The sequence below is a fragment of the Ranitomeya variabilis genome, chromosome 7 (genome assembly GCF_051348905.1).
Source record: "Ranitomeya variabilis isolate aRanVar5 chromosome 7, aRanVar5.hap1, whole genome shotgun sequence".
NCBI classification, from domain to species: domain Eukaryota; kingdom Metazoa; phylum Chordata; class Amphibia; order Anura; family Dendrobatidae; genus Ranitomeya; species Ranitomeya variabilis.
In genome coordinates this window covers 13,942,270-13,967,171 of record NC_135238.1, presented here as the reverse complement: position 1 = coordinate 13,967,171, position 24,902 = coordinate 13,942,270, and the positions used below count along the sequence as shown (strand labels likewise).

The window sequence follows — 24,902 nt, the reverse complement described above, 5'->3', positions numbered from 1 at the left end:
CAGTGCGATATTCAGTAATGTAATAAGCAGATATACTGTGAGTGTAAGATGCCATCACAGCACTAGGTGGCAGTAGTGGCCCCTCTATACCTGGGTGTTGTGGGTGAACTCCCTCAGCTGCTTCCTGATCTCGGCCCAGTTCTCCTCGCTCAGGTGGCTGCGCTGTCTGCATATTAAAGGGACACACGGTCACTGACCTCGCCAGGACAAATAACGGGCCCAAATGTTATCAATTGCATCTCTTACAGAAAACATGGCTACTTTCTGCTCACAAATAGTGCCACACAAATACTGTATCCTAAAGGGATAATTCATTATTTTTTTATATGGAGGGAAAAAAGGAACCTAAGAAAACAGGCATGGACAAGCCCTTTAAGTCACACTCCCTATGATTTTCACTCTTGCCCTTCCCCCTTACTCACTGTTGATTGGACATCGTATTGTCATTTATTCTTCTCTGCAATGTAAGAGGGAGAACAATTAGTAATTAGCATAATGAACAGATAACTCCACCCACAATCCAACATTTACATAATCCACCAACCTTCTCCTTCAGGTCCTGGACCTGTGACTCCAGCCGGGCCTTGTCCTCCCGTAGTCGGTTCACCTCCAGGGATGACTGGGACTGTAGGTCGGCGTCAGTGATGGAGAAGTGATGTTCTGGGGGGCCGGGGTCCACGTCATGGCTTCCCAGAGCCATGATCTGCTCCCTCTGCATGCTGGAAGTGGATGGAAACCATCATCACACTGTGTATGTGAGCTCTGGGGTGGGACAACAACTCCCAGTATGCCATGGATACCCAGGCAACCACGGAGTTAGGAAAGGGGAGACATCCTGGTGATGGGCTCGGCAGGAACTGACTGGGACATGGACACTGGTGTCAGGCTCAGTGCCGTAGTGGGGCCCCACTAGGATCCTGCCCAGGGCCACAGCATTGTCACGTCTGGGCCTGACATTACCGATACGCAATCATCAGGCTTTCATGTTTCTTGATGAGGTTCTGCATCCTCTTCTTGTACTGCCGCGTCGCTGTCGCCAGCTGTTCCTCGCGAGACCTGTGCGAAGCTTTCATGTCGCTGAGCATGCTGTCCACGTACTGTTTCATACGAGTGGCCTCCATCTTACCACCTGTACCATTTCTCAGATTCCCATCCACGTAATCCTACAAGGGAGAAAAGGGTTAATCATCCTACATCCAATCATCATCCACCATCCCATGATCTTCCATATCCCACCATGATCCTGCATCTCAACTATCATCTTAGAACCCATCATCATCCTACAGCCCACCATCATCCTACATCCCACCGTCATGCCACATCATGCCATCATCCTACTTCCCACCATCATCCTACACCATCATCCTACATCCCACCGTCATCCTACATCCCACCGTCATGCCACATCACACCATCATCCGACTTCCCCCCCATCATCCTACACTCCACCATCATCCTACATCACTATCCTACATCCCACCCTCATCCTACATCCCACATTCACCATCCTTCCTGTCAGCCTACTTCCTGTCATCCTACAACCCACCATCATCCTACATCCAACCATTGTCCTACATCTCGCTATCGTCCTACATCTCACTGTCATCCTACATCCCACCATGTTCCTACATACCCCTTCATCCTACATCCAACCATCATCCTACATCCTACCATCTTCCTACATCCCAGCATCATCCTACATCCCACTATCTTCATACATCCCATCATCCTATATCTCACCATCATCTTGCATCTCACTCATCATTATCCTATATCTCACTATCATCCTACATCCCACCTACATCCAACCATCATCCTACATCCCGCCATCTTCCTATATCCCACCTTTATTCTACATCCCACCACCACCGTACAGCCCACTGTCATCCTATATCTTAGTCATCCTACATCCCACCATCTTCCTACATCCCACCATCCTATATCTCACCAACATCCTGCATCCCACCGTCATCCTGCATCTCACCATTATCCTATCTCACACTATCATCCTACATCTCACCTACATCCAGCCATCATCCTACATCCCACGATCATCCTATATCCTACCATCTTCCTACATCCCAGCATCGTCCTACATCCCGCCATCTTCCTATATCCCACCTTTATTCTACATCCCACCACCATCGTACAGCCCACTGTCATCCTATATCTTAGTCATCCTACATCCCCCCATCTTCCTACATCCCACCATCCTATATCTCACCAAGATCCTGCATCCCACCGTCATCCTGCATCTCGCCATTATCCTATCTCTCACTATCATCCTACATCTCACCTACATCCAATCATCTTCCTACATCCCACCTTTATTCTACATCCCAACACCATCATACAGCCCACTGTCATCCTATATCTTAGTCATCCTACATCCCACCATCTTCCTACATCCCATCATCCTATATCTCACCAACATCCTGCATCCCACCATCATCTTGCATCTCACTCATTATTATCCTATATCTCACTATCATCCTACATCCTACCTACATCCAGCCATCATCCTACATCCCACGATCATCCTATATCCTACCATCTTCCTACATCCCAGCATCGTCCTACATCCCGCCGTCATGCCACATCACACCGTCATCCTACTTCCCCCATCATCCTACACTCCACCATCCTACATCATTATCCTACATCATTATCCTACATCCCACCCTCATCCTACATTCCACATTCATCCTCCTTCCTGTCAGCCTACTTCCTGTCATCCTACAACCCACCATCATCCTACATCCAACCATTGTCCTACATCTCGCTATCGTCTTACATTCCACTGTCATCCTACATCCCACCATGTTCCTACATACCCCGTCATCCTACATCCAACCATCATCCTACATCCCACCATCTTCCTACATCCCAGCATCGTCCTATATCTCACCAACATCCTGCATCCCACCATCATCTTGCATCTCACTCATCATTATCCTATATCTCACTATCATCCTACATTCCACCTACATCCAACCATCATCCTACATCCCACGATCATCCTATATCCTACCATCTTCCTACATCCCAGCATCATCCTACATCCCGCCATCTTCCTATATCCCACCTTTATTCTACATCCCACCACCATCGTACAGCCCGCTGTCATCCTATATCTTAGTCATCCTACATCCCACCATCTTCCTACATCCCACCATCCTATATCTCACCAAGATCCGGCATCCCACCTTCATCCTGCATCTCACCATTATCCTATATCTCACTATCATTATACATCTCACCTACATCCAACCATCTTCCTACATCCCACCATCTTCTTATATCCCACCTTTATTCTACATCCCACCACCATCGTACATCCCACTGTCATCCTATATCTTAGTCATCCTACATCCCACCATTATTCTACATCACATCATCATCCTGCATCCCAGCATCGTCCTATATGCCAGCATCGTCCTACATCCCACCACCATTCTACATCCCTTTGTCATCCTACATTTTACAGTTCTCCTACATCCCACCCTCATTCTACATCCCACCATCCTCCTACATCTCCTCTGTCATCCCGCCATCCTCTCACTCTCGTCACTCTCCTACATTTAGGAGTAACAATATTTTAGGACTCTCACCGCCAAGTCCTGGATGTAGCGGTTGAGTCTGGAGCGATACTCCTCATTGAGCTCCTTCAGCTGCATCTGAAGACGTGAGTTTTCAGCCTCAACCTCCTTCAGCTGACTCTGCGATGTCAAGAGAACCTGAAGAAGAGACAGACAAGTATCCTAAGATGTCTCCACCATGGATGAGAGTAAAGAACCATAGACACAACAGGTTATAATAATGGTGCCTCAGCCCCGCTACTCACCGCGGACTTCTCAGCCATCTTGTGCTGAGTGTTGCGGATGGCTCTTTTCGCCTCTTGTAGCTCCTTACCCATGGCGATCCTGCGATTACACGTAACATATGAGACTGACGAGTGTTTTCTTATAGAGTTTTTGTAGATCTTGGAGGGCCCCGGGTGCTACTTACACTCGCTCCTCTAACTTCTGCTGCTGGGTGTCATGGATCTTCTTCATGCTCTCAATCTCTTCCTTGATTTCATCCTGATTTCCGAAAAGCTGCAAAGATGCAAAGGTCCAAAGATTGCTCATGTATCTGCCAGCTTATCAATGTCATGAACAAGCGGGAAATCACAACTTACGTTTCTTTCCAGTTTTTTTCGCTCGTGCTCTGAAGCCACCAGCTCTTCAGGCTGGAAAAACCCAACATTTTTGTAAATACTTAATCTTTTCCTTCTACCAACCCTCTCTTGATAGGAATTTCCACCTGAACATATCGTCAAGTATGTTCTAGAGACATAACGTATAGGGTTATATATGGTGAGTGCTTCGCGAGGAATTTTTGGTATTTTGAGGAGACCTCGTAGATGTAATTTCTAAAAAAAAAACTTTTATTTCTAGACTGAGATACAGTATATTGTGTTAAAGTTTGTAGGGCCGAAGCCTGAGCAGAGTATCTGACGACAACTTGTCTCCTCCTCATTCCTGTCAGGTGCAGTGTTGTCACGGACAGTGGTTGTCCTGATTAACCAGTGGAAGTCTCCATAAAAACCGTACACCTGATACATGAAAAGCCCCTTTAAGCCAGACACATCTCTTACATTACAGGCAGTAATGTGGATCTGACCGAGTACCTTGATCTTACGAGCTGACAGACGGTTGACCATGGCTCGCACCCTGTCCAATTCTGCCGTGGCCTCGTTGACCAGAGCTCGAGACTGTGCGTAGGTGTCGTCTTTCTCTCGGTTGACCAGGTTGAGTAGCTCCATGCTCAGCTCATCATTCTTACTCACCTGTAAGGAAAAAATAGAGAGGGCCGAAGACATTAGCTGAAAAATCTCAAGGATGCTATGCGCCCTTATACATAGATGTGGCCAGCAGGGCAGGGCGAAAATGACTAAACTTTTTAAAGGCAAAGTCCTCACCTCGTGCTCATGTTCTTTGCTCAATGCCAAGTAATTGCTCTTCAAAACAATGTACTCGTCAGCCAGCTCCTTGCGGTTGATCTCCACCGACCGGAGACGATCCTTCAAAGCCTCGTGCTCCCCAGTCAGCTTCTCCTTATGAAGCTCCACAGTCATCAGCCGGTTCTCCAAAGTCAAGATCTACAAGTCAGAAGGAGCATACAGAGTCTTCTGATACTGCTGCCCATCCCCTATGCTTTTCACTACAGCCCGGCTTGTTCAGATTGGCTACTGAGTAGGCGCAAAAGCTAATCAGGAAGTCTGTTCATGGAGAGATGATTCCCATTACAGCAGCCATTAAACCCTTCGGTACAACGTACCGTATTCTTGAGTTCAAATGTCTCGGCTTCATAGTGCTCCCTGATCTTGTTGGTTTCAATCTGAAGTTCGATTAACTCCTTAGAAATCTGTGAAGGATGAAATATAGGGGTCACCACATCGGAAATTAGGGGTAAAATAAAAACTAAAATTCTGATTTATCAGTGATCAAAGGGTTTCCTCTAGGTCACATCAATTAACTCTTCATATCTCAACTTTCTAACCCCCAATGAAGGATGGTACACAGAGAGTGGGCCCAAATCTATGACATTTACTGCAGGGTTGGAGAACAGAGCCAGCGAGTTCTACATAACAGGAGTCTAAAACGAACAGCAGAGTTCTAGAGCATACAACTTCAACCATTGACTTCCAAAACATGCAACCATAATCATCTAAATCTAGAACATGCAACCTAATCCATCTTCAACATGCAACCTTAGCCATCTAGATCTGGAACCTTAATCATCTAGAACACAGAACCTTAGCCATCTGTATATAAAATATACAACCTTAACCATGTGGATCTACAATGTACAATCTTAGCCATCTAGATCTAGAACATACAACCATAACCATCTATATATAGAATACACAACCTTAACCATCTAGATCTTGAACATACAACTTTACCATTTAGATCTCGAACATTCAACCTTTACCATCCAGAACATACAACTTCTAGTTCTAAGGCATATAATATAAATCGTCTAGTTCTAGAACATTCAACCTTGATAATCTAGAACATACAATCTCTAGATCTAAGGCATACAATATAAACTGTCTAGTTTTTGAACATACAACCTTGATAATCTAGAACATACAACCTTAACCATCTAGACCTAGAACATACTACTTGAATCATATCATTCCACAAAATACAATCTTAACCATCTAGATATAGAACATACAACCTTAACAATCTAGTTCTAGAATATACAACTTTAACCATCTAGTTCTATAACATGCAACCTCAACCATCTAGTTCTAGAATATACTTTAACCATATAGTTCTAGAACATACAACCTTAACCATCTAGACCTAGAACATACTACTTGAACCATGTCATTCCACAACCCAATGAACATGTTAAAGATCTATGATACCTTCAGCTTCTCCTCCTCACTGAGCACCAGTCTTGATGACAGATCCGTCTTGGACCCCGCAAGTTTCCCCATCTTGTTCTGCAGTTCGGTCAGCTTGGCGTACAATCTTTCATTGCGATCTTGCAGCTGAATCTGAGAGGGAGAAGAATCAGACCCAGGTCAACAGCATCCAACGTAGAAGAGTGTCCCAACTATGGTGGTCCTTGTTTGTCCATGTCAGGTTGGGTGAGAGATCCCCTTATCAGGACACACTTACTGTCTGGACACCCATGGATGGAGTGATCCGGGGGTAAGTACCGTCCCAACCAGACCTGATGAAGGGTCTTGGTGTGGCCCCCATTAGGCTCCACAGAAGACCTATATGTTTCTTGATCATAGAGATCAGACATAACTAGTCGATCCTGCACAATGTGGACACAGCACACGCGTTTCGCAGTCCATGCTGACACTTCACAGGCTTTTCTACATGTTTATAGGGAACCCTGAATGTGTGCCCTCTGGAGGCGTAACATATGGAAGCCCACTGTAAAAGGCCCCCTGCGCACCATGTGCCAAGTATCTGTGGCAGAGATGGGCATTACCTCTGCACGAATACCCCTGATCCTGACCATACAGGACCGACCTGACTAATCGATCCCCAGGGTCATATCCCCTCTCGTCCGCCATGTTTAGCTGGAGATTATTTATGATGGACTCACATTCTCGTTGCTCAGCTGTCGGACCTGTTCCTTCAGAGACGTGTCGCTGTCTACAGAGGAGTCCATGATTGTCACACAGCACAGAGACGGAGCAATGCACCCGAGGCTGGATATGTTTACAGCAGGGAGAGGGGTTACTATGGAGACCTGGCCAGCAGATAGTCGGCGACTCCCCAGTGATGGGGAGGAGAATCACAAGGATTACAGCACCGGAGGGCACCGACTAAATAAAGGCACGGCGACGTCACCTGAACTAAGTGTAATTATACTGCAGGGAAGAAAAAAGACAGACAGTGACCTGGTGCAGAACTACAACTCCCAGCATGCCCTGACAGGTTTCTGTTGGGTTGGTGACAAAAATAGCACTCAATGTAAACTCAAGAGAAAGAGTCTGACATATATGGAGGACGATATACAATATACGAGAAAAGTCGTAATGTGCCGCCGTAGCTTTATGGTAACTAAGCAACGATGACTTCCTGTAATATCCAGAAACAGGAAGTGGATTGCGTTCCACACACAGTTCTGCCTGGTTACCTAGGAAACACAATCACATGCTTCTAGAAACAGGAGTCCTTGGGTGGGGCTTTGTTGCTTAGCAACTTGCAAATTATTTAAAGTGACAGCACTGACATAAATCTATGTATGTAACAGGAAACCTGACACGTAATGGGATTTGCTAGGGTTTGTAGAGACCCAATTATCAGCCGTTACTGAGGGAGGCAACTGTAGGCCTGGAGACTGCAATCTATTACTCCCTGTTATCAGCCATTACTGGGGGAGGAGACTGTAGGACAAGAGACTACAATTTATTACTAGACCCATCAACCATGCATAAAGCAAGGCGGGAGTGGAGGCACGGGCCCTCCTACTGGTCTCTTGCGGCCGAGCCGTATAGCGGGGTGGCGGTCCTTTTTAAAACCGCAGCGGTTGAATGCAGACGATTGATCGAATTAGAAATGGGGAGATGCTTGATCCTAGATGTCTCCATGGGGGGACAGGAGCTTCGGCTCATTAACATCTATGGTCCCCAGTCCAAGTGGGACCGCAAATGTCTCTTCATGAAGATCAAACTTTCTTATTTCCGAGTCGGCAGGTGGTCTTTGGAGGGGATTTCAACAACGTCACGAGACCCTGTGATAGAGGAGGTTCCGGAGACCGGCTGGCTTACAATTGCGTTGCGCTAAACAGGATAGTAAGGCACGCCTGGTGGATGTCCACATCCGGCACAACACAGGCCATGCGGGGTTCACCTTTTTTAGAGGTAGTCAGTGCAGGTCTAGGATAGACAGGTTTTATTTGAAGGAGGAGGTCGTCTCCTCGCCATGGTCGGTTGTGGAGGTGGAGTTCTCCGATCACTGTTTGATTATGTTTTCTCTGAATGTTACAAAGACTCTTCGGATGGGAAGAGGTTATTGGAAGCTGAATTCGTCACACCTTGAGGAAGAAGCCATAGGACGGTCCTTTGAGGAATTTCTTCAAAGCCAGGTACCCTTGCTGAGCCTAAGTAACACTAAGTCAGAGTGGTGGCGAGATTCTTCCGGCAACTCTCGAACCTCAGAAGCCTGAAGAGGGATCGCCTGTATCAGAGCCTGAGGAGGAGACTCGAGCATCTTGTCTCGACTGGGGGTAGCCGCGAGGCGATCTCCAGTGTGAAATCCTTGCTAATGAGGTGTCAGTACGATAGGCACGCATCTTTGTTTTTCAGAGGGACTACCGGAAGTACTACTCGCCCGACCCTTACAGAAGCTGCAAGATGTCAGTGAATAGTAAGATAGTGACAGGGCTGATAGACAGTATGGGATCCCTGAGAAGGTCCAGATCAGGGATCCTGGAGGTCGTCAGTTCATACTACTCGCACCTCTTGGGAAGGAGAGAACTGGATCATGATAGGATGTCGGCTTTCCCGGTTGAAGCTGTTCCTGAGCCAGGGGCTGACCTCTCACTGGGCGGTTTGGCAGAAGCAATCAAAGAGAAAGTGAGACTGGTGATCGACGGGCTAAGGCCCAAAAAACAAATCGCCAGGTCCGGATGGCTTAATATCCGAGTTATTTAGCACCTTTAGGGACTCCTTGGTCCCATTCTTGACTTACGTATTTAACAACCGACCGTCTCTCCTCAGGCACTCTGCCGAGATCATTAAGGAGGTCACTTTTGATCATTTTGTCAAAGGGTAAGGATCTGTCACACATTGAGAATTGGCGTCCCAGATCACTTCTCAATGTGGACAGGAAGGTTTTGCCTAAGATACTTTTCTACCGGCTGGTGAAGTTTGTATCACAGCTCCTTTCGGAGGCTCAGCATTGTTGCGTTCCTGGCCGTAGCACTTTCACTGCTGCTCTAGGTGTCCGAGAGGCCGTGGAGCAAGGCAGGGCGGGCCTTTGGAAGGGGTTCTTGCTGACCCTGGGTCAGGCAAAAGCCTTTGATCGGGTCAACCACGAGTACCTCTGGTCCACTATTTTGAGGTATGGTCTGCGTGGAGGGTTTGTGGACTGGCTTAAGACCTTGTATGCAGGGGCTGAAACTTTCTCTCTGGTAAACGGGTGGATTACCACACTGCCAAAAGTACCAATACCTGGTGTACAAACAACAGTATCCCTGTGCTTGATTGGCAGCAAACTCTCCTGACCTTAACCCCACAGAGAATCTATGGAGTATTGTCAAGAGGAAGATGAGAGACACCAGACCCAACAATGTAGACGAGCTGAAGGCTGCTTTCAAAGCAACCTGGGCTTCCATAACCCCTCAACAGTGGCACAGGCTGATCGCCTCCATGCCACGCCGCAGTGATGCAGTAATTGATGCAAAACGAGCCGCGGCCAAGTATTCAGTGCATTTACTGAACAGACATTTCAGTAGGACAACATTTCAGATTTTACAATCATTTTTCCAGCTGGTATTATAAAGTATTCTAATTTACTGAGATAATGTGTAATGTGTTTATATTGTATATAATATTGTATAGGACGGTGTGAATGTAGTTTGGGGTTGTATATAGTAGTGTGAATGAAGCTGGGACGGGGTCTTACATGATTTTATACAATTTATTATTTATTATTTTAGGGGGTATATTCATGTATTTATGGTTATTTTATTTCTTCTCTTTTTAGTCTATATTTTATTTTTTTATTTGTTTAATTTTATTTTAAATATTTTTTTTTCCCGTTTAATAGGTTGAGAACTTTCCTCCATTTTTTGTTTCCATTTCTGGTTTATTTATTTGTGATTTGTGTCTGATTTTATGTCGTCTGATTGGAGCTTTGTTCTTATGTTTTGTTCTGTTGTGTCTTATCCTGTAAGGTGTCGTAGTTGTGTCACGTGGTGTAAAGACCTACAATCTATTACTCCCTGTTATCAGCCATGTCCTTTGGCTTTTCTGTCTTTACCCCCATGACTCGGTGGGGTGTGATGCTCTGTGTGTTTCTTCTCCCTCGGTGCAGACGGTGATACTTTCCTCGAGGTCTTCGCTCCCCGGAATATGGCCGCGGGTCCGTCGTCCTAGAACATTGTGTTCCATCGAAATCCTGGAAACGTCCGGTCTCGTCTGCTCTTATCTGATCCCGACCTGATGTGTAAACAGCGCCAAGAATCAGTTATCTGTGTCCTAAAAACCCGGCCCGAGGGCACAGACCCGCAGACCATTCCCCTCATCCCTGGGAGGGGAGCCGCTGTATCTAAGCCTATCAGATGTGGTACTGTCCACTGTATCAAATCCTATCAGTAGGTGGAGAGTCACCTGCCTGATGTACCCCAGTGAGGTGCGCCCTCCCATACAGTAGGTCCCATTAACCCTTTGCTATGCTGCTCCGAATGTATACCCCGGCCCCTTCTGTTGTGACGAGCGTCCAGCTCTCCTGAGGGCAGTGACCGCGGGGCCATCACTGCACCCAGGAGGGACCGAGACACCGTCAAACACTGATCAAACAAGGCCTGACCTGACGGACAGAAGGAACACAGCCAGAAAGAGCTCACCAGACCCGCAAGCTACCCCCACTCTGCATCTAAGCCTGTCATGTGTGATACTGGCTGCTGAGCCGTGTATCTAATCCTATCCTGTGTGATACTGTCTGCTGAGCTGTGTATCTAATCCTCTCCTGTGTGATACTGACTGCTGAGCTGTGTATCTAATCCTCTCCTGTGTGATACTGACTGCTGAGCTGTGTATCTAATCCTATCCTGTGATACTGACAGCTGAGCCGTGTATCTAATCCTCTCCTGTGTGATACTGACTACTGAGCCGTGTATCTAATCCTATCCTGTGTGATATGACTGCTGAACTGTGTATCTAAACCTCTCCTGTGTGATACTGACTGCTGAGCCGTGTATCTAATCCTATCCTGTGTGATACTGACTGCTGAGCCGTGTATCTAATCCTCTCCTGTGTGATACTGACTGCTGAGCTGTATATCTAATCCTCTCCTGTGTGATACTGTCTGCTGAGCTGTGTATCTAATCCTATCCTGTGTGATACTGACTGCTGAGCCGTGTATCTAATCCTATCCTGTGTGATACTGTCTGCTGAGCCGTGTATCTAATCCTCTCCTGTGTGATACTGACTGCTGAGCCGTGTATCTAATCCTATCCTGTGTGATACTGACTGCTGAGCCGTGTATCTAATCCTCTCCTGTGTGATACTGACTGCTGAGCCGTGTATCTAATCCTCTCCTGTGTGATACTGTCTGCTGAGCTGTGTATCTAATCCTATCCTGTGTGATACTGCCTGCGGAGCCGTGTATCTAATCCTATCCTGTGTGATACTGTCTGCTGAGCCATGTTTCTAATCCTCTCCTGTGTGATACTGTCTGCTGAGCCATGTTTCTAATCCCATCTTGTGTGATACAGTCTGCTGGGCCGTGTATCTAATCCCATCCTGTGTGATACTGTCTGCTGAGCCATGTATCTAAGCCTGTCATGTGTGATACTGTCTGCTGAGCTGTGTATCTAATCTCATCATGTATCATACTCAGGGCCTCAGTACTTGCAATACTTATACGTTCCTCCGCTGCAGCGTCTTCTGACTCTGTGACATTTCAGGTCAGAGGGCGCGATGATGAGACTAGTGTGCGCCCACTGCTCTGAACAATCACAATGCCTAGAGCCGGAAGACTGCAATGTTGAGGAGTCTGGAGTAGAGCAGCGGCCAATGAGGAGAAGTGAGTGTTTCATTTTTTTATGTTTGGAGCAATATATAGAGCTGATTATACTGTATGGAGCATTATATGGGGCCCATTATACTGTATGGAGCAACATACGGGGCCCATTATACTATATGGAGCAATATATGGGGCTCATTACACTGTACGGAGCAATATATGGGGCACATTATACTGTTTGGAGTAATATTTGGTGCTCATTATACTGTTTGGAGCAATATATGGGGCTCAATATACTATATGGAGCAATATATGGGGCTCATTACACTGTACGGAGCAATATATGGAGCTCATTATACTGTATGGAGCAATATATGGGGCTCATACTGTATGGATCAATATATGGGTCTCATACTGTATGGAGCAATATATGGGGCTCATTACACTGTACGGAGCAATATATTGGGCTCATTATATTGTATGGATCAATATATGGGTCTCATTATACTGTATGGAGCAATATATGGGGCTCATTACACTGTATGGAGCAATATGTGGGGCTCATTATACTGTACAGAGCAATATATGGGGCTCAATATACTGTTTAGAGTAATATATGGGGTCCATTATTTTGTCTGGAGCAATATGTGTGGCTCATAATACTGAATGGAGCAATATATGGGGCTCATTATACTGCACTGAGCATTTAATGGTGCCCATTATACTGAATGGAGAAATATATGGGGCTCATTATTCTGTATGGAGCAATTTATGGTGCTCATAATTCTGTATGGAACAATATATCAGGTCCATTATACTGTATAAGAAAAGTAGTCTCCAGCGACCACAGGAGATATGATTCTTGAAACTTGATGTTTATTTATCATCATATTAAAAAGCACAGATATGCAGATATGAGCAATCCCAGTGCAGGGAATGAATCCTACATGTTTCAACCTACACGGTCCTAATTATGGAACTATACTGTATGGAAGGCAAAGTGGGGCTCACTATACTATATGGAGAGCTATATGAGGCTCATTTTACTGTATAGAAGGCAATGTGGGGCCCATTATACTAAATGGAATATTATATGAGGCCCATTATACTGTATGGAGCAATATATGGGGCTCATTATACTGTATGGAGGACTATGTGGTGCCCATAATACTGTATGGACGGCTATACTGTCCGGTTTCTGAGTTATTGTAGAATTTACAATAGATATCACTCATGTAATGTAAGAAGTGAAATCTTTGGAATTGTACTATACCTAGATTTCTCTGCCGTATCCGTGCATCATGAATTGTGGTTTGTGTTAAAGGGGCCAACTGAGAGTCTTTTGCCCGGGGCCCACGAAAACTTGGAGCCGGCCATGGTGATACTGTCTGCTGAGCCGTTTATCTAATCCTATCCTGTGTGATACTGTCTGCTGAGCCGTGTATCTAATCCTCTCCTGTGTGATACTGACTGCTGAGCCGTGTATCTAGTCCTCTCCTGTGTGATATTGTCTGCTGAGCCGAGTATCTAATCCTCTCCTGTGTGATACTGTCTGCTGAGCCGTGTATCTAATCCTATCCTGTGTGATACTGTCTGCTGAGCCGTGTATCTAATCCTATCCTGTGTGATACTGACTGCTGAGCCATGTATCTAATCCTATCCTGTGTGATACTGTCTGCTGAGCCGTGTATCTAATCCTCTCCTGTGTGATACTGTCTGTGAGCCGTGTATCTAATCCTCTCCTGTGTGATACTGCTGAGCCGTGTATCTAATCCTCTCCTGTGTGATACTGACTGCTGAGCCGTGTATCTAATCTCCTGTGTGATACTGTCTGCTGAGCCGTGTATCTAATCCTCTCCTGTGTGATACTGACTGCTGAGCCGTGTATCTAATCCTCTCCTGTGTGATACTGACTGTTGAGCCGTGTGTCTAATCCTATCCTGTGTGATACTGTCTGTGAGCCGTGTATCTAATCCTCTCCTGTGTGATACTGACTGCTGAGCCGTGTATCTAATCCTATCCTGTGCGATACTGACTGCTGAGCCGTGTATCTAATCCTCTCCTGTGTGATACTGACTGCTGAGCCGTGTATCTAATCTCCTGTGTGATACTGTCTGCTGAGCCGTGTATCTAATCCTCTCCTGTGTGATACTGACTGCTGAGCCGTGTATCTAATCCTCTCCTGTGTGATACTGACTGTTGAGCCGTGTGTCTAATCCTATCCTGTGTGATACTGTCTGTGAGCCGTGTATCTAATCCTCTCCTGTGTGATACTGACTGCTGAGCCGTGTATCTAATCCTATCCTGTGCGATACTGACTGCTGAGCCGTGTATCTAATCCTCTCCTGTGTGATACTGACTGCTGAGCCGTGTATCTAATCTCCTGTGTGATACTGTCTGCTGAGCCGTGTATCTAATCCTCTCCTGTGTGATACTGACTGCTGAGCCGTGTATCTAATCTCCTGTGTGATACTGTCTGCTGAGCCGTGTATCTAATCCTCTCCTGTGTGATACTGACTTCTGAGCTGTGTATCTAATCCTCTCCTGCGTGATACTGACTGCTGAGCCATGTATCTAATCCTCTCCTGTGTGATACTGACTGTTGAGCCGTGTGTCTAATCCTATCCTGTGTGATACTGACTGCTGAGCCGTGTATCTAATCCTATCCTGTGCGATACTGACTGCTGAGCCGTGTATCTAATCCTCTCCTGTGTGATACTGACTGCTGAGCCGTGTATCTAATCCTTTCCTGTGTGACACTATCTGCTAAGCTGTGTATCTAATCCCATGATGTCTGATGCGCTGCCCCCGCTGGCAGTCCTAGGTAACAGCAGGCTTCTGCCCTATTACTGAGTGTAGTCTGATAATGGCGGTTATTATTACGGGCAGCCGCTCCTGCCTCAGCTCCTGCCTCCTCTCCTGCCTCTGCTGGCCGAGGTCCTGTGTACACATAACGGTTAATATTAATCTAACCAGACCCATCTCTCCCCCTCTATTTATTTGCTTTTGTCTGTTAGTGCATTTCAGTCACCAGTTTGTATGTTACTTTATGGAAACCGTCAGCAAGCAGGGTAGGCTGCAGTGGTTATAACCTGCTCAGATCCACGCACCATTCTTATCATAGCCTAATATAATTATACATAGGCACATGATAAGAAAAAGATCCGTCAGCAGCAGCCTGCTGACGGTTTCCAAGTCATTTCTTAAAAGTCTGGCATCCATTCTGTGAACGGATCCATAAAAGAAGTTACAATTCGCCCCCTTATCCCTCTTCCCTCCTCCCTTCTATTTCGCAGGTGGTGAATAGGTTAACAATGCAAAGTCTTTCCAGGATGCATCCCTTTAATTCCCCAGTCTATGATATCATGGGCTATGAATAGGCAGCCACCTAGTAACCAATGTGTTAACCCTGGCGGTGAGAGGGTTAACGAGGCGAGCGCTTTCCAGGACCCAGCCTATCTGGAGCGGGCCAGGAGCGCTGGCTGTTATCACCCCGCTCAGTGCTCGCAGTGACCCCGCAGCCGCAGTGTCCACTCTGCTATGTGCCAGTATGGGACCTACAAGCGCAGGTAGGTGGCCTGAAGAAGTCCAGGATGTGCCCCAGTAGCCACATCTAGGGGCTGCGGGAAGTAGGAGACCTGTCGACATCATAGCCGCCCTCAAACCCCCGATGCTACCAGTGCCAGGGCTACCTGCTGATGTTCTCCCATCCAGGGTGTGGCTTACAAGGTGCCCACCATGTCCGCTGCCGACTCGCTCACTCGCTGGACTACTTGCTGGATGCAGTAAAGGCATCAGAACCCCGATAGTTCCTAAACTAATTTTAGGGGGTCCCCAACTTCCAGAAATCTGTTTGGTCGAGTACCCCAGCCCCCCCCCGTCTTTAAAAATTGTGCCGAGAATCCCGCCACCGGGGTCTGATGGAAGCCACATAGTCTATGGACACATGAATGGGGTTGGGGTGTACATTTCGGGGTCTTCTTTACAGAAAGCACCACCCACTTGCTGATGAGCTCCAGCCATAGATGATATTTTGCATTCATTGGTACCTCCAATCTCAGTGTAAAAACTTCAGCTGCGGAATTAAGAGTCGATCATGATGGGTTAATAAAAGCCCACGTTACTGCCCCCCCCCCCAATATTCCCTCGCCGCGGGCTCACATGACACGCTGAGTCAGGAACAGGCGGCGCGATGCCAGCGGTTTTTGACACCTTCCCAAAATTCTGGAGTGAATAGTGAATATTGTCCTATAATGTAATAAATATGTTCCGTACGCTGGCCGGATATATATATATCGCCAGACCGTGAGACGGCGCCTTATACGAAGCCGCCAAACTGTCCTGAAATGCAGCGGCACTGGGGGGGGGGGTAAATGACGGATCTGCCAGCCAGGGGTTTGGGAAAGCGGCCATGTTGGTTGAGATCCAGCTTTTCCGGGAACAGATTGGATATTAGACAGGGACAACGTAGGGAAACTTTTTGGACTTTGACTTTTTGGCCACGGTCATCAATACAATCTTTGCCAAATTTAAAGCTCCTCCCCTTCATTGAGGCCCCTCCTCTCTGGCTATAGGTATTTTCCTGATTGTACGTTATATGCTGTATCAGCCCCGTGTACTGACTTTCTGCTGGGTTTCAGCCTATGAACATCATCCAAGCTGTAGAAGTAGAGCTGTAGTGTACAGAACGGGGCAGAGTCCACTCTTTTGTCTTACTCCATTTCCCATTTTCTTCCCCACAGAGGTTGCAGCCTTGATCCTTCTCTACAGTTTTGTGACAAGTACCTGCGTGGCCTCGGAGTCTCGAACTACTGAAGGAGACGGAGCTTTATTATCTGCGGAGACTAAATGTCCAAAATCTTGTGTCTGCAGTTACGACTACAATGAAGACTACAACGTCTTTTGCAGCTCGCGGAACCTCTCCCGAGTGCCAGACCTTCTACCCACAAATGTCCGAGCTTTATGGCTGGATGGCAATAATCTTACCACCGTGCCTACAGAAGCTTTCAAAAACTTATCCCAGCTGGACTTTCTTAACCTGCAAAGTAGCCAACTGACTAATCTAGAGACACACGCCCTCCATGGCCTCAAGGGTTTGGCCCATTTGCATTTAGAAAGAAACACCTTGAGGTTCTTGGCCCCTAACACCTTCCTTCACACCCAAAACTTGGTCTCCTTGAGCCTCAACAACAATTTCTTCACAAAGATCGAAGATGGCTTATTCGCAGGTCTTTCACACCTTTGGTACCTAAACTTGGGCTGGAACTCATTGGTGGCCTTTCCGGACACAGTGTTTCATGATCTACCTAACCTTAGAGAGCTCATTTTGGCTGGAAACCATCTGGCCTACGTTCATTCTCCATTGTTTGTGAGTTTGGTGGAACTAAAGGAGCTGGACCTCAGTGGTAATATGTTACGAGGGTTGAAAGCTCACATTTTTATCAAATTACATAAGCTTCAGAAATTGTATCTAAACAACAACATCATCTCCACCATTGCTTTTCGAGCCTTTTTCGGTATGAAGTCTCTCCGATGGTTGGATATGTCACAAAATCGTCTGTCTTCCCTTTCTGAAGACACCTTTACAGGTTTACTAAGTCTCCATGTTCTTAGGTTGTCCAACAATTCTCTTATTAGCTTACGCCCAAGGGTCTTCAAGGATCTCCAGTTTTTAGAAGAGCTCAACTTGAGCTACAACAAGCTCAGGACTCTAGTTGAACGAGTGTTTGATGGTCTTGGACAACTTGAATTCTTGTCTTTGAATAACAATAACATTCAGGAGATCCGTCCAGGAGCATTCACAGGACTCTTCAATGTGGCAGTGATGAACTTGTCAGGGAACTGTCTCAAGACACTTTACGAACATTCGTTCCGAGGACTCGGAAAGCTTCATAGCTTGCACGTGGAGAACAGTTGTATCAGCAGGATAAAGCCTCACATGTTCTTGGGCCTCTCAAACCTTCGGAGGCTCTTTCTCCAGCGTAATGACATCTCAGTCATCGATGACAACAGCTTCTCTGACCTTCAAGATCTACTAGAACTTGACCTTCGGTTCAATAAGTTGACTCAACTCTCAGCTAAATCCTTCGTGGGACTTAAAGATCTCTCCTACCTTCTTCTGGCCAACAACCAACTGCAGACTCTTTCTTCAGAGACCTTCAGTTCATTTCAGAAGCTACAATGGCTTGATCTTTCGGAGAACCTCTTGAATGTTGTGACTACTGACACCTTTCTGCCGTTTTTTCGTCTTCGGTATCTCGGTCTTCAAAGGAACCCACTGAAAACCATCTCGATTAGCTCCTTGTTCATGAGTTCTCCAATCCAACAGTTTTGGTTACACGGGAACCATTGGGATTGTGGCTGTTCCCTAAAGGACCTAAGAGACTTCTGCCTTAGAAATGCCACTGTTGTCCCCAGAGTTGTACAGTCCGTGTCGGAGGGTTATGATACCAGTCCTCCTAGCTACATCTACAACAACATTACCTGTGCTGGCCCTCCGATGGTTGTTGGACAGGACTTACGGGATTTGAGTGATGAACATTTTTCCCAATGTCCTTGATTGGAGGGCAACAAACTTGAGGTGATTTACTCCCATTACACAATGTCAAAGTAAGGACACCCCTGTAGGACATCAGACTTCTCCATTCAGGAACTTTATAGTTCAAATACCATCTACCAATGGACCGATTGATTATTCAGCCTCTGCTCGATGGTACCCATCATTTTCTGCATTATTTGGTCTGTGGAGTGTTCCTAGTGGACTGATAAACCCATATACAATGCATGCATGCTTCCTCTATAGTGGACAGACCTTTAGTGAACGATATAAAACAAGGAATACTCCAATGTCTTGTGGAAATGTTCTCATAGGCTTTTTCTACGTGTCCATCTTAAACATGGAATAGAAATGTGAAATATCTTATGTAGCAGTCAAATCTCTGTCTTTTCGATACAGAGCTCCCAAAATCCCTCAAAGCTCTACCAGTTAAAGAGTTACCATCGTTTTAATATTTATTTCCTAAATCATGGGTAAAATCTGTATTTAGACACAATGTTTCCATTACTGAGATAGGAGATGACAGTTAGTGCTTAAAAATTCTATGGAGAGGGAAGGAGCTAGAGACAGATTCTGCTGCAAGTTCTCCATAAAACTTTCTGAGCACCATTCGTCATCTCTCATCTCAGTAATGAGAAAGTCTGTATTCACGTAAGGACAGATTTTTTGGAGCTATTCAGTGAACGGCATTCTCGACTTAATAAAAATGGATAAAAGTGAACAGAAGAAAAACTGTCATTTTCTTCTGGGAGATGAGGGTAGACGTGGGCTAAAGGAGCAGAAATGTCACCAGAATTCTGTACGTTGCTTTTAAAAGTTGCAAACTTTTGGTGAAACTCTTAAGCTGCACATATTCTTTGAGATTTTGAGGTCAGTTTCTCCCAGCGCTGCCAAAATGGAAGGAAATGGGGTGGGATGGGGGCGCGTAGGGGCATGAGGACGCAGGTCGTCTCATTCTCATCATGACAAGCTGTGCCAGGAATCTTACTCCAGTCCTAAACTGCAGATTTCTGGCGTGGAGGCACACACCGCTTGTCAGATGCTCCTGATCCATTAAGAGGCGTGCTCCTTGTAAATAAAGCAGGAGCGTCAAACTCCAGCACGTCCCCTCAAGACCAGAGAGAAAAATTGCCAGTCTTGATAAATCGGGGCTTTAGTTTCAGTAGAGCAGTGGGGGAGGGCTCCTGTATTGGAACCATGGAGACACAGAGGTTCGCACTGGAGCTGCATACTAAAATCGGTATGATATTTAACCCCTTCACCCCGAAGTCTGTTTTCACCTAAGTGACAGGGCCAATTTTTACAATTCTGACCACTGTCACTTTATGAGGTCATAACTCTGAAACGATTCAACGGATCCTGGTGATTCTGAGAATGTTTTCTCGTGACATATTGTACTTCATGATAGTGGTAAAACTTCTTCGATATGACTTGCATTTATTTGTGAAAAAAAACAAAATTTGTCGAAAATTATGAAAATTTAGCAATTTTCAAACTTTTAGTTTTTATGCCCTTAAATTAGAGAGTTATATCACATAATATAGTTAATAAACAACATTTCCCACATGTCTGCTTTACATCAGCACAATTTTGGAAACATAATTTTTTTTTGTTAGGGAGTTATAAGGGTTAAAAGTTGACCAGCGATTTCTCATTTTTGCAACAAAATTTGCAAAACCATTTTTTTTTACGGACCACCTCACACTTGAAGTGACTTTGAGGGGTCTATATGACAGAAAATGCCCAAAAGTGACACCATTCTAAAAACTGCACCCCTCAAGGTACTCAAAACCACATTCAAAAAGTTTATTAACCCCTCAGGTGCTTCACAGGAATTTTTGGAATGTTTAAAAAAAATTGAACATTTAACTTTTTTTTCACAAAATTTTTACTTCAGATCCAATTTGTTTTATTTTACCAAGGGTAACAGGAGAAATTGGACCACAAAAGTTGTTGTACAATTTGTCCTGAGTACGCTGATACCCCACATGTTGGGGTAAACCATTGATTGGGCACATGGCAGAGCTCGGAAGGGAAGGAGCGCCATTTGACTTTTCAATGCAAGATTTGCTGGAATTGAGATCGGAACCCATGGCTCGATTGGAGAGCCCCTGACGTGCCTAAACAGTGGAAACCCCCCCAAGTGACACCATTTTGGAAAGTAGACCCTCTAAGGAACTTATCTAGATGTGTGGTGAGCACTTTGAACCTCCAAGTGCTTCACAGAAGTTTATAATGTAGAGCCGTAAAAAAAATTTCATATTAATTTTCACAAAAAATGATCTTTTTGCCCCAAATTTTTTATTTTCCCAAGGGTGACAGGATAAATTGGACCCCAAAAGTAGTTGTGCAATTTGTCCTGAGTACGCTGATACTTCATATATGGGGATAAACCACTGTTTGAGCACATGGCAGAGCTCAGAAGGGAAGGAGCGCCGTTTGACTTTTCAATGCAAAATTGGCTGGAATTGAGATCGGAACCCATGTCGCCTTTGGAGAGCCCCTAACATGTCTAAACAGTGGAAACCCCCCACAATGGACCCCATTTTGGAAAGAAGACCCCCTAAGGAACTTATCTAGATGTGTGGTGAGCACTTTTAACCCCCAATTGTTTCACTAAAGTTTAGAATGTAGCGCTGTGAAAATTAAAAAAATCATTTTTTCTTTCCACAAAATGATGTTTCAGCCCGCAATTTTTTTTTTCCCAAGGGTAACAGGAGAAATTGGACCACAAAAGTTATTGTCCAATTTGTCCTGAGTACGCTGATATCCCATACATGGGGGGAACCACTGTTTGGGCGCACGGCAGAGCTCGGAAGGGAAGGAGCGCCGTTTGAAATGCAGACTTAGATGGATTGGTCTGCAGGTGTCATGTTGCATTTGCAGAGCCCCTGATGTACCTAAACAGTAGAAACCCCCCACAAGTGACCCCATATTGGAAACTAGACCCCCCAAGGAACTTATCTAGATGTGTTGTGAGAACTTTGAACCAACAAGTGTTTCACTACAGTTTATAACGCAGAGCCGTGAAAATAAAAAATATTTTTTTTCCACGAAAATGATATTTTAGCCCCCACGTTTTTATTTTCCCAAGGGTAACAGGACAAATTGGACCCCAAAAGTTGTTGTCCAACTTGTCCTGAGAACGCTGATACCCCATATGTTGGGGGGGACCACTGTTTGGGCGCACAGGAGAACTCGGAAGGGAAGGAGCACTGTTTGAGTTTTTCAAAGCAGAATTGGCTGGAATTAAGATCGGACGCCATGTTGCGTTTGGAGAGCCCCTGATGTGCCTAAACAGTGGAAACCCCCAATTCTAACTGAAATCCTAACCCCAACCTTAACCCCAGCCCTAACCCTAGCCTTAACCCCAACCCTAACCCTAGCCTTAACTCTAGCCCTAACCGTAGCCCTAACCCTAATGGGAAAATGGAAATACATACATTTTTTAAAATTTTATTATTTTTCCCTAACTAAGGGGGTGATGAAGGGGGGTTTGATTTACTTTTATAGCGTTTTTTTGGCGGATTTTTATGATTGGCAGCCATCACACACTAAAAGACGCTTTTTATTACAAAAAATAGTTTTTGCATCACCACATTTTGAGAGCTATAATTTATCCATATTTTGGCCCACAGAGTCATGTGAGATCTTGTTTTTTGCGGGACGAGTTGACGTTTTTTTTGGTACCATTTTCAGGCACATGACATATTTTGATCGCTTTTTATTCCGATTTTTGGGAGGCGGAATCAACAAAAACCAGCAATTCCTGAAATTCTTTTAGTGGGGGCGTTTATACCGTTCCACGTGTGGTAAAATTGATAAAGCAGCTTTATTCTTCGGGTCAGTACGATTACAGCGATACCTCATTTATGTAATTTTTTTATGTTTTGGCGCTTTTACACAATAAAAACTATTTTATATAAAAAAATAATTGTTTTTGCATCGCTTTATTCTGAGAGCTATAACTTTTTTATTTTTTTGTTGATGATGCTGTATGGCGGCTTTTTTTTTCGGGACAAGATGACGTTTTCAACGGTACCATGGTTATTTATATCCGTCTTTTTGATCGCGTGTTATTCCACTTTTTGTTCGCCTGTATGATAATAAAGCGTTGTTTTTTGCCTTGTTTTTTTTTTTTTTTTTTTTTGCGGTGTTCACTGAAGGGGTTAACTAGTGGGATAGTTTTATAGAGCGGGTCGTTACGGACGCGGCGATACGAAATATGTGTACTTTTATTGTTTTTTTTTTATTTACATAAATAAATGGATTTATTGGGAAATGTTTTTTTTTCTTTATTTGGGGATTTTTTCATTTTATTTTTATACATTGTATTTTTTTTTTTTTTTTACTTTTTACCATTGTCCCAGGGTGGGACATCACTGTTTTAGATCAGATCGTTGATCTGACATGAACGATCTGACAGGCACGTTCCACAGGCTTGCCAGCGCCTGCTATTAGGAACTCTCAGCAGGCGCCGGCAAGTCAGGTGATTTCATGACCCAGAAGGAGTCCCGCGGCCATCTTGGATCCGGGGACTCTTTCCAGGTCACCGGAGCAGCGCGATCTCATCGCGTTGCTCCGGTGGGAGAGCGCAGGGAGCCCCCGTCCCTGCGCGATCCCCCTCTATGCCGCTGTCACTATTGACAGCGGCATCAGAGGGGTTAAATGCCTGCGATCGGCGATAGCGCCGATCGTGGGCATTGCTGCGGGGTGTCAGCTGTCATATACAGCTGACACCCGCACCCGATCACCGCGGTGATCGAGCCGCCGTACTAGTACTGCGGCTGGCACAAATGCAGTGCCGGCAGCGCCGTACTAGTACGGCGGGTGGCGCGAAGGGGTTAAGTGAAGCTTAGATTATTATTATTATTTATTGTTATAGCGCCATTTATTCCATGGCACTTTACATGTGAGGAGGGGTATACATAATAAAAACAAGTACAATAATCTTAAACAATACAAGTCATAACTGGTACAGGAGGAGAGAGGACCCTGCCCGCGAAGGCTCACAATCTACAAGGGATGGGTGAGGATACAGTAGGTGAGGATAGAGCTGGTCATACTACGGTTTGGTTGATCGGTGGTTACTGCAGGTTGTAGGCTTGTCGGAAGAGGTGGGTCTTCAGGTTCTTTTTGAAGATTTCGATGGTAGGCGACAGTCTGATGTGTTGTGGTAGAGGGTTCCAGAGTAGGGGTGATACGCGAGAGAAATCTTGTATGCGATTGTGGGAAGAGGAGATAAGAGGGGAGTAGAGAAGGAGATCTTGTGAGGATCGGAGGTTGCGTGTAGGTAAGTACCGGGAGACGAGGTCACAGATGTATGGAGGAGACAGGTTGAGGATGGCTTTGTATGTCATGGTTAGGGTTTTGTACTGGAGTCTCTGGGCAATGGGGAGCCAGTGAAGGGATTTACAGAGGGGAGAGGCAGGGGAATAGCGGGGGGACAGGTGGATTAGTCTGGCAGCAGAGTTTAGAATAGATTGGAGGGGTGCGAGAGTGTTCGAGGGGAGGCCACAGAGCAGGAGGTTGCAGTAGTCAAGGCGAGAGATGATGAGGGCATGGACTAGGGTTTTTGCAGATTCTTGGTTGAGGAATGAACGGATTCGTGAAATATTTTTGAGTTGAAGTCGGCAGGAAGTGGAAAGGGCTTGGATATGTGGTTTGAAGGAGAGATCAGCGTCAAGGATTACCCCGAGGCAGTGAGCTTGTGGGACTGGGGAGAGTGGGCAGCCATTTACTGTAATGGTTAGGTTCGTTGGGGGGGTCGCGTGAGATGGGGGAAGGATGATGAGTTCTGTTTTGTCCATGTTAAGTTTCAGAAATCTAGCGGAGAAGGATGAAATAGTGGACAGACATTGAGGGATTCTGGTTAGTAGGGAGGTGATATCTGGTCAGGAGATGTAGATCTGTGTGTCATCAGCATAGAGGTGATTTACAAAGGTGTAAATGGAGAAGAGCAGGGGCCCAAGAACTGAACCTTGTGGGACTCCGACAGATAGGGGGCGCGGTGAGGAGGTGGTGTGTGAGTGGGAGACGCTGAATGTCCGGTCTGTTAGGTATGACGAGATCCAGAATAGGGCCAAGTCTGTGATGCCAAGGGATGAGAGGATCTGTAATAATAGAGAATG

The 24,902-nt window shown here is 45.6% G+C and overlaps 2 protein-coding genes across 3 annotated transcripts in view; one reads left to right on the top strand and one right to left on the bottom strand.

Moving 5' to 3' along the window:
- The window catches only part of CCDC78 (coiled-coil domain containing 78), a 139,509-nt gene that overhangs the window by 9,683 nt on the left and 104,924 nt on the right, over window positions 1–24,902 (bottom strand). The window contains exons 1-13 of one of the 2 annotated variants that reach the window (XM_077274185.1): window positions 7,123–7,565; window positions 6,425–6,556; window positions 5,323–5,409; window positions 4,964–5,143; window positions 4,673–4,831; window positions 4,181–4,231; window positions 4,009–4,097; window positions 3,845–3,923; window positions 3,612–3,737; window positions 961–1,163; window positions 545–719; window positions 423–457; window positions 91–166 (exon numbers count right to left, since the gene is read on the bottom strand). In XM_077274185.1, coding sequence (XP_077130300.1) covers window positions 91–166; window positions 423–457; window positions 545–719; window positions 961–1,163; window positions 3,612–3,737; window positions 3,845–3,923; window positions 4,009–4,097; window positions 4,181–4,231; window positions 4,673–4,831; window positions 4,964–5,143; window positions 5,323–5,409; window positions 6,425–6,556; window positions 7,123–7,188 — 1,458 coding nt within the window. In that variant the 5' untranslated portion in view covers window positions 7,189–7,565. Of the gene's footprint in view, window positions 1–90; window positions 167–422; window positions 458–544; window positions 720–960; window positions 1,164–3,611; window positions 3,738–3,844; window positions 3,924–4,008; window positions 4,098–4,180; window positions 4,232–4,672; window positions 4,832–4,963; window positions 5,144–5,322; window positions 5,410–6,424; window positions 6,557–7,122; window positions 7,566–24,902 lie in introns of those variants that run through there. The other variant, XM_077274186.1, reaches the window with a different exon arrangement.
- On the top strand, window positions 15,597–19,923 carry LOC143785385 (uncharacterized). Its single transcript, XM_077274183.1, has 2 exons — window positions 15,597–15,784; window positions 16,958–19,923. Exons 1-2 carry the CDS (start codon window positions 15,766–15,768, stop codon window positions 18,772–18,774), a joined length of 1,836 nt encoding a protein of 611 aa, XP_077130298.1. The 5' UTR covers window positions 15,597–15,765; the 3' UTR covers window positions 18,775–19,923.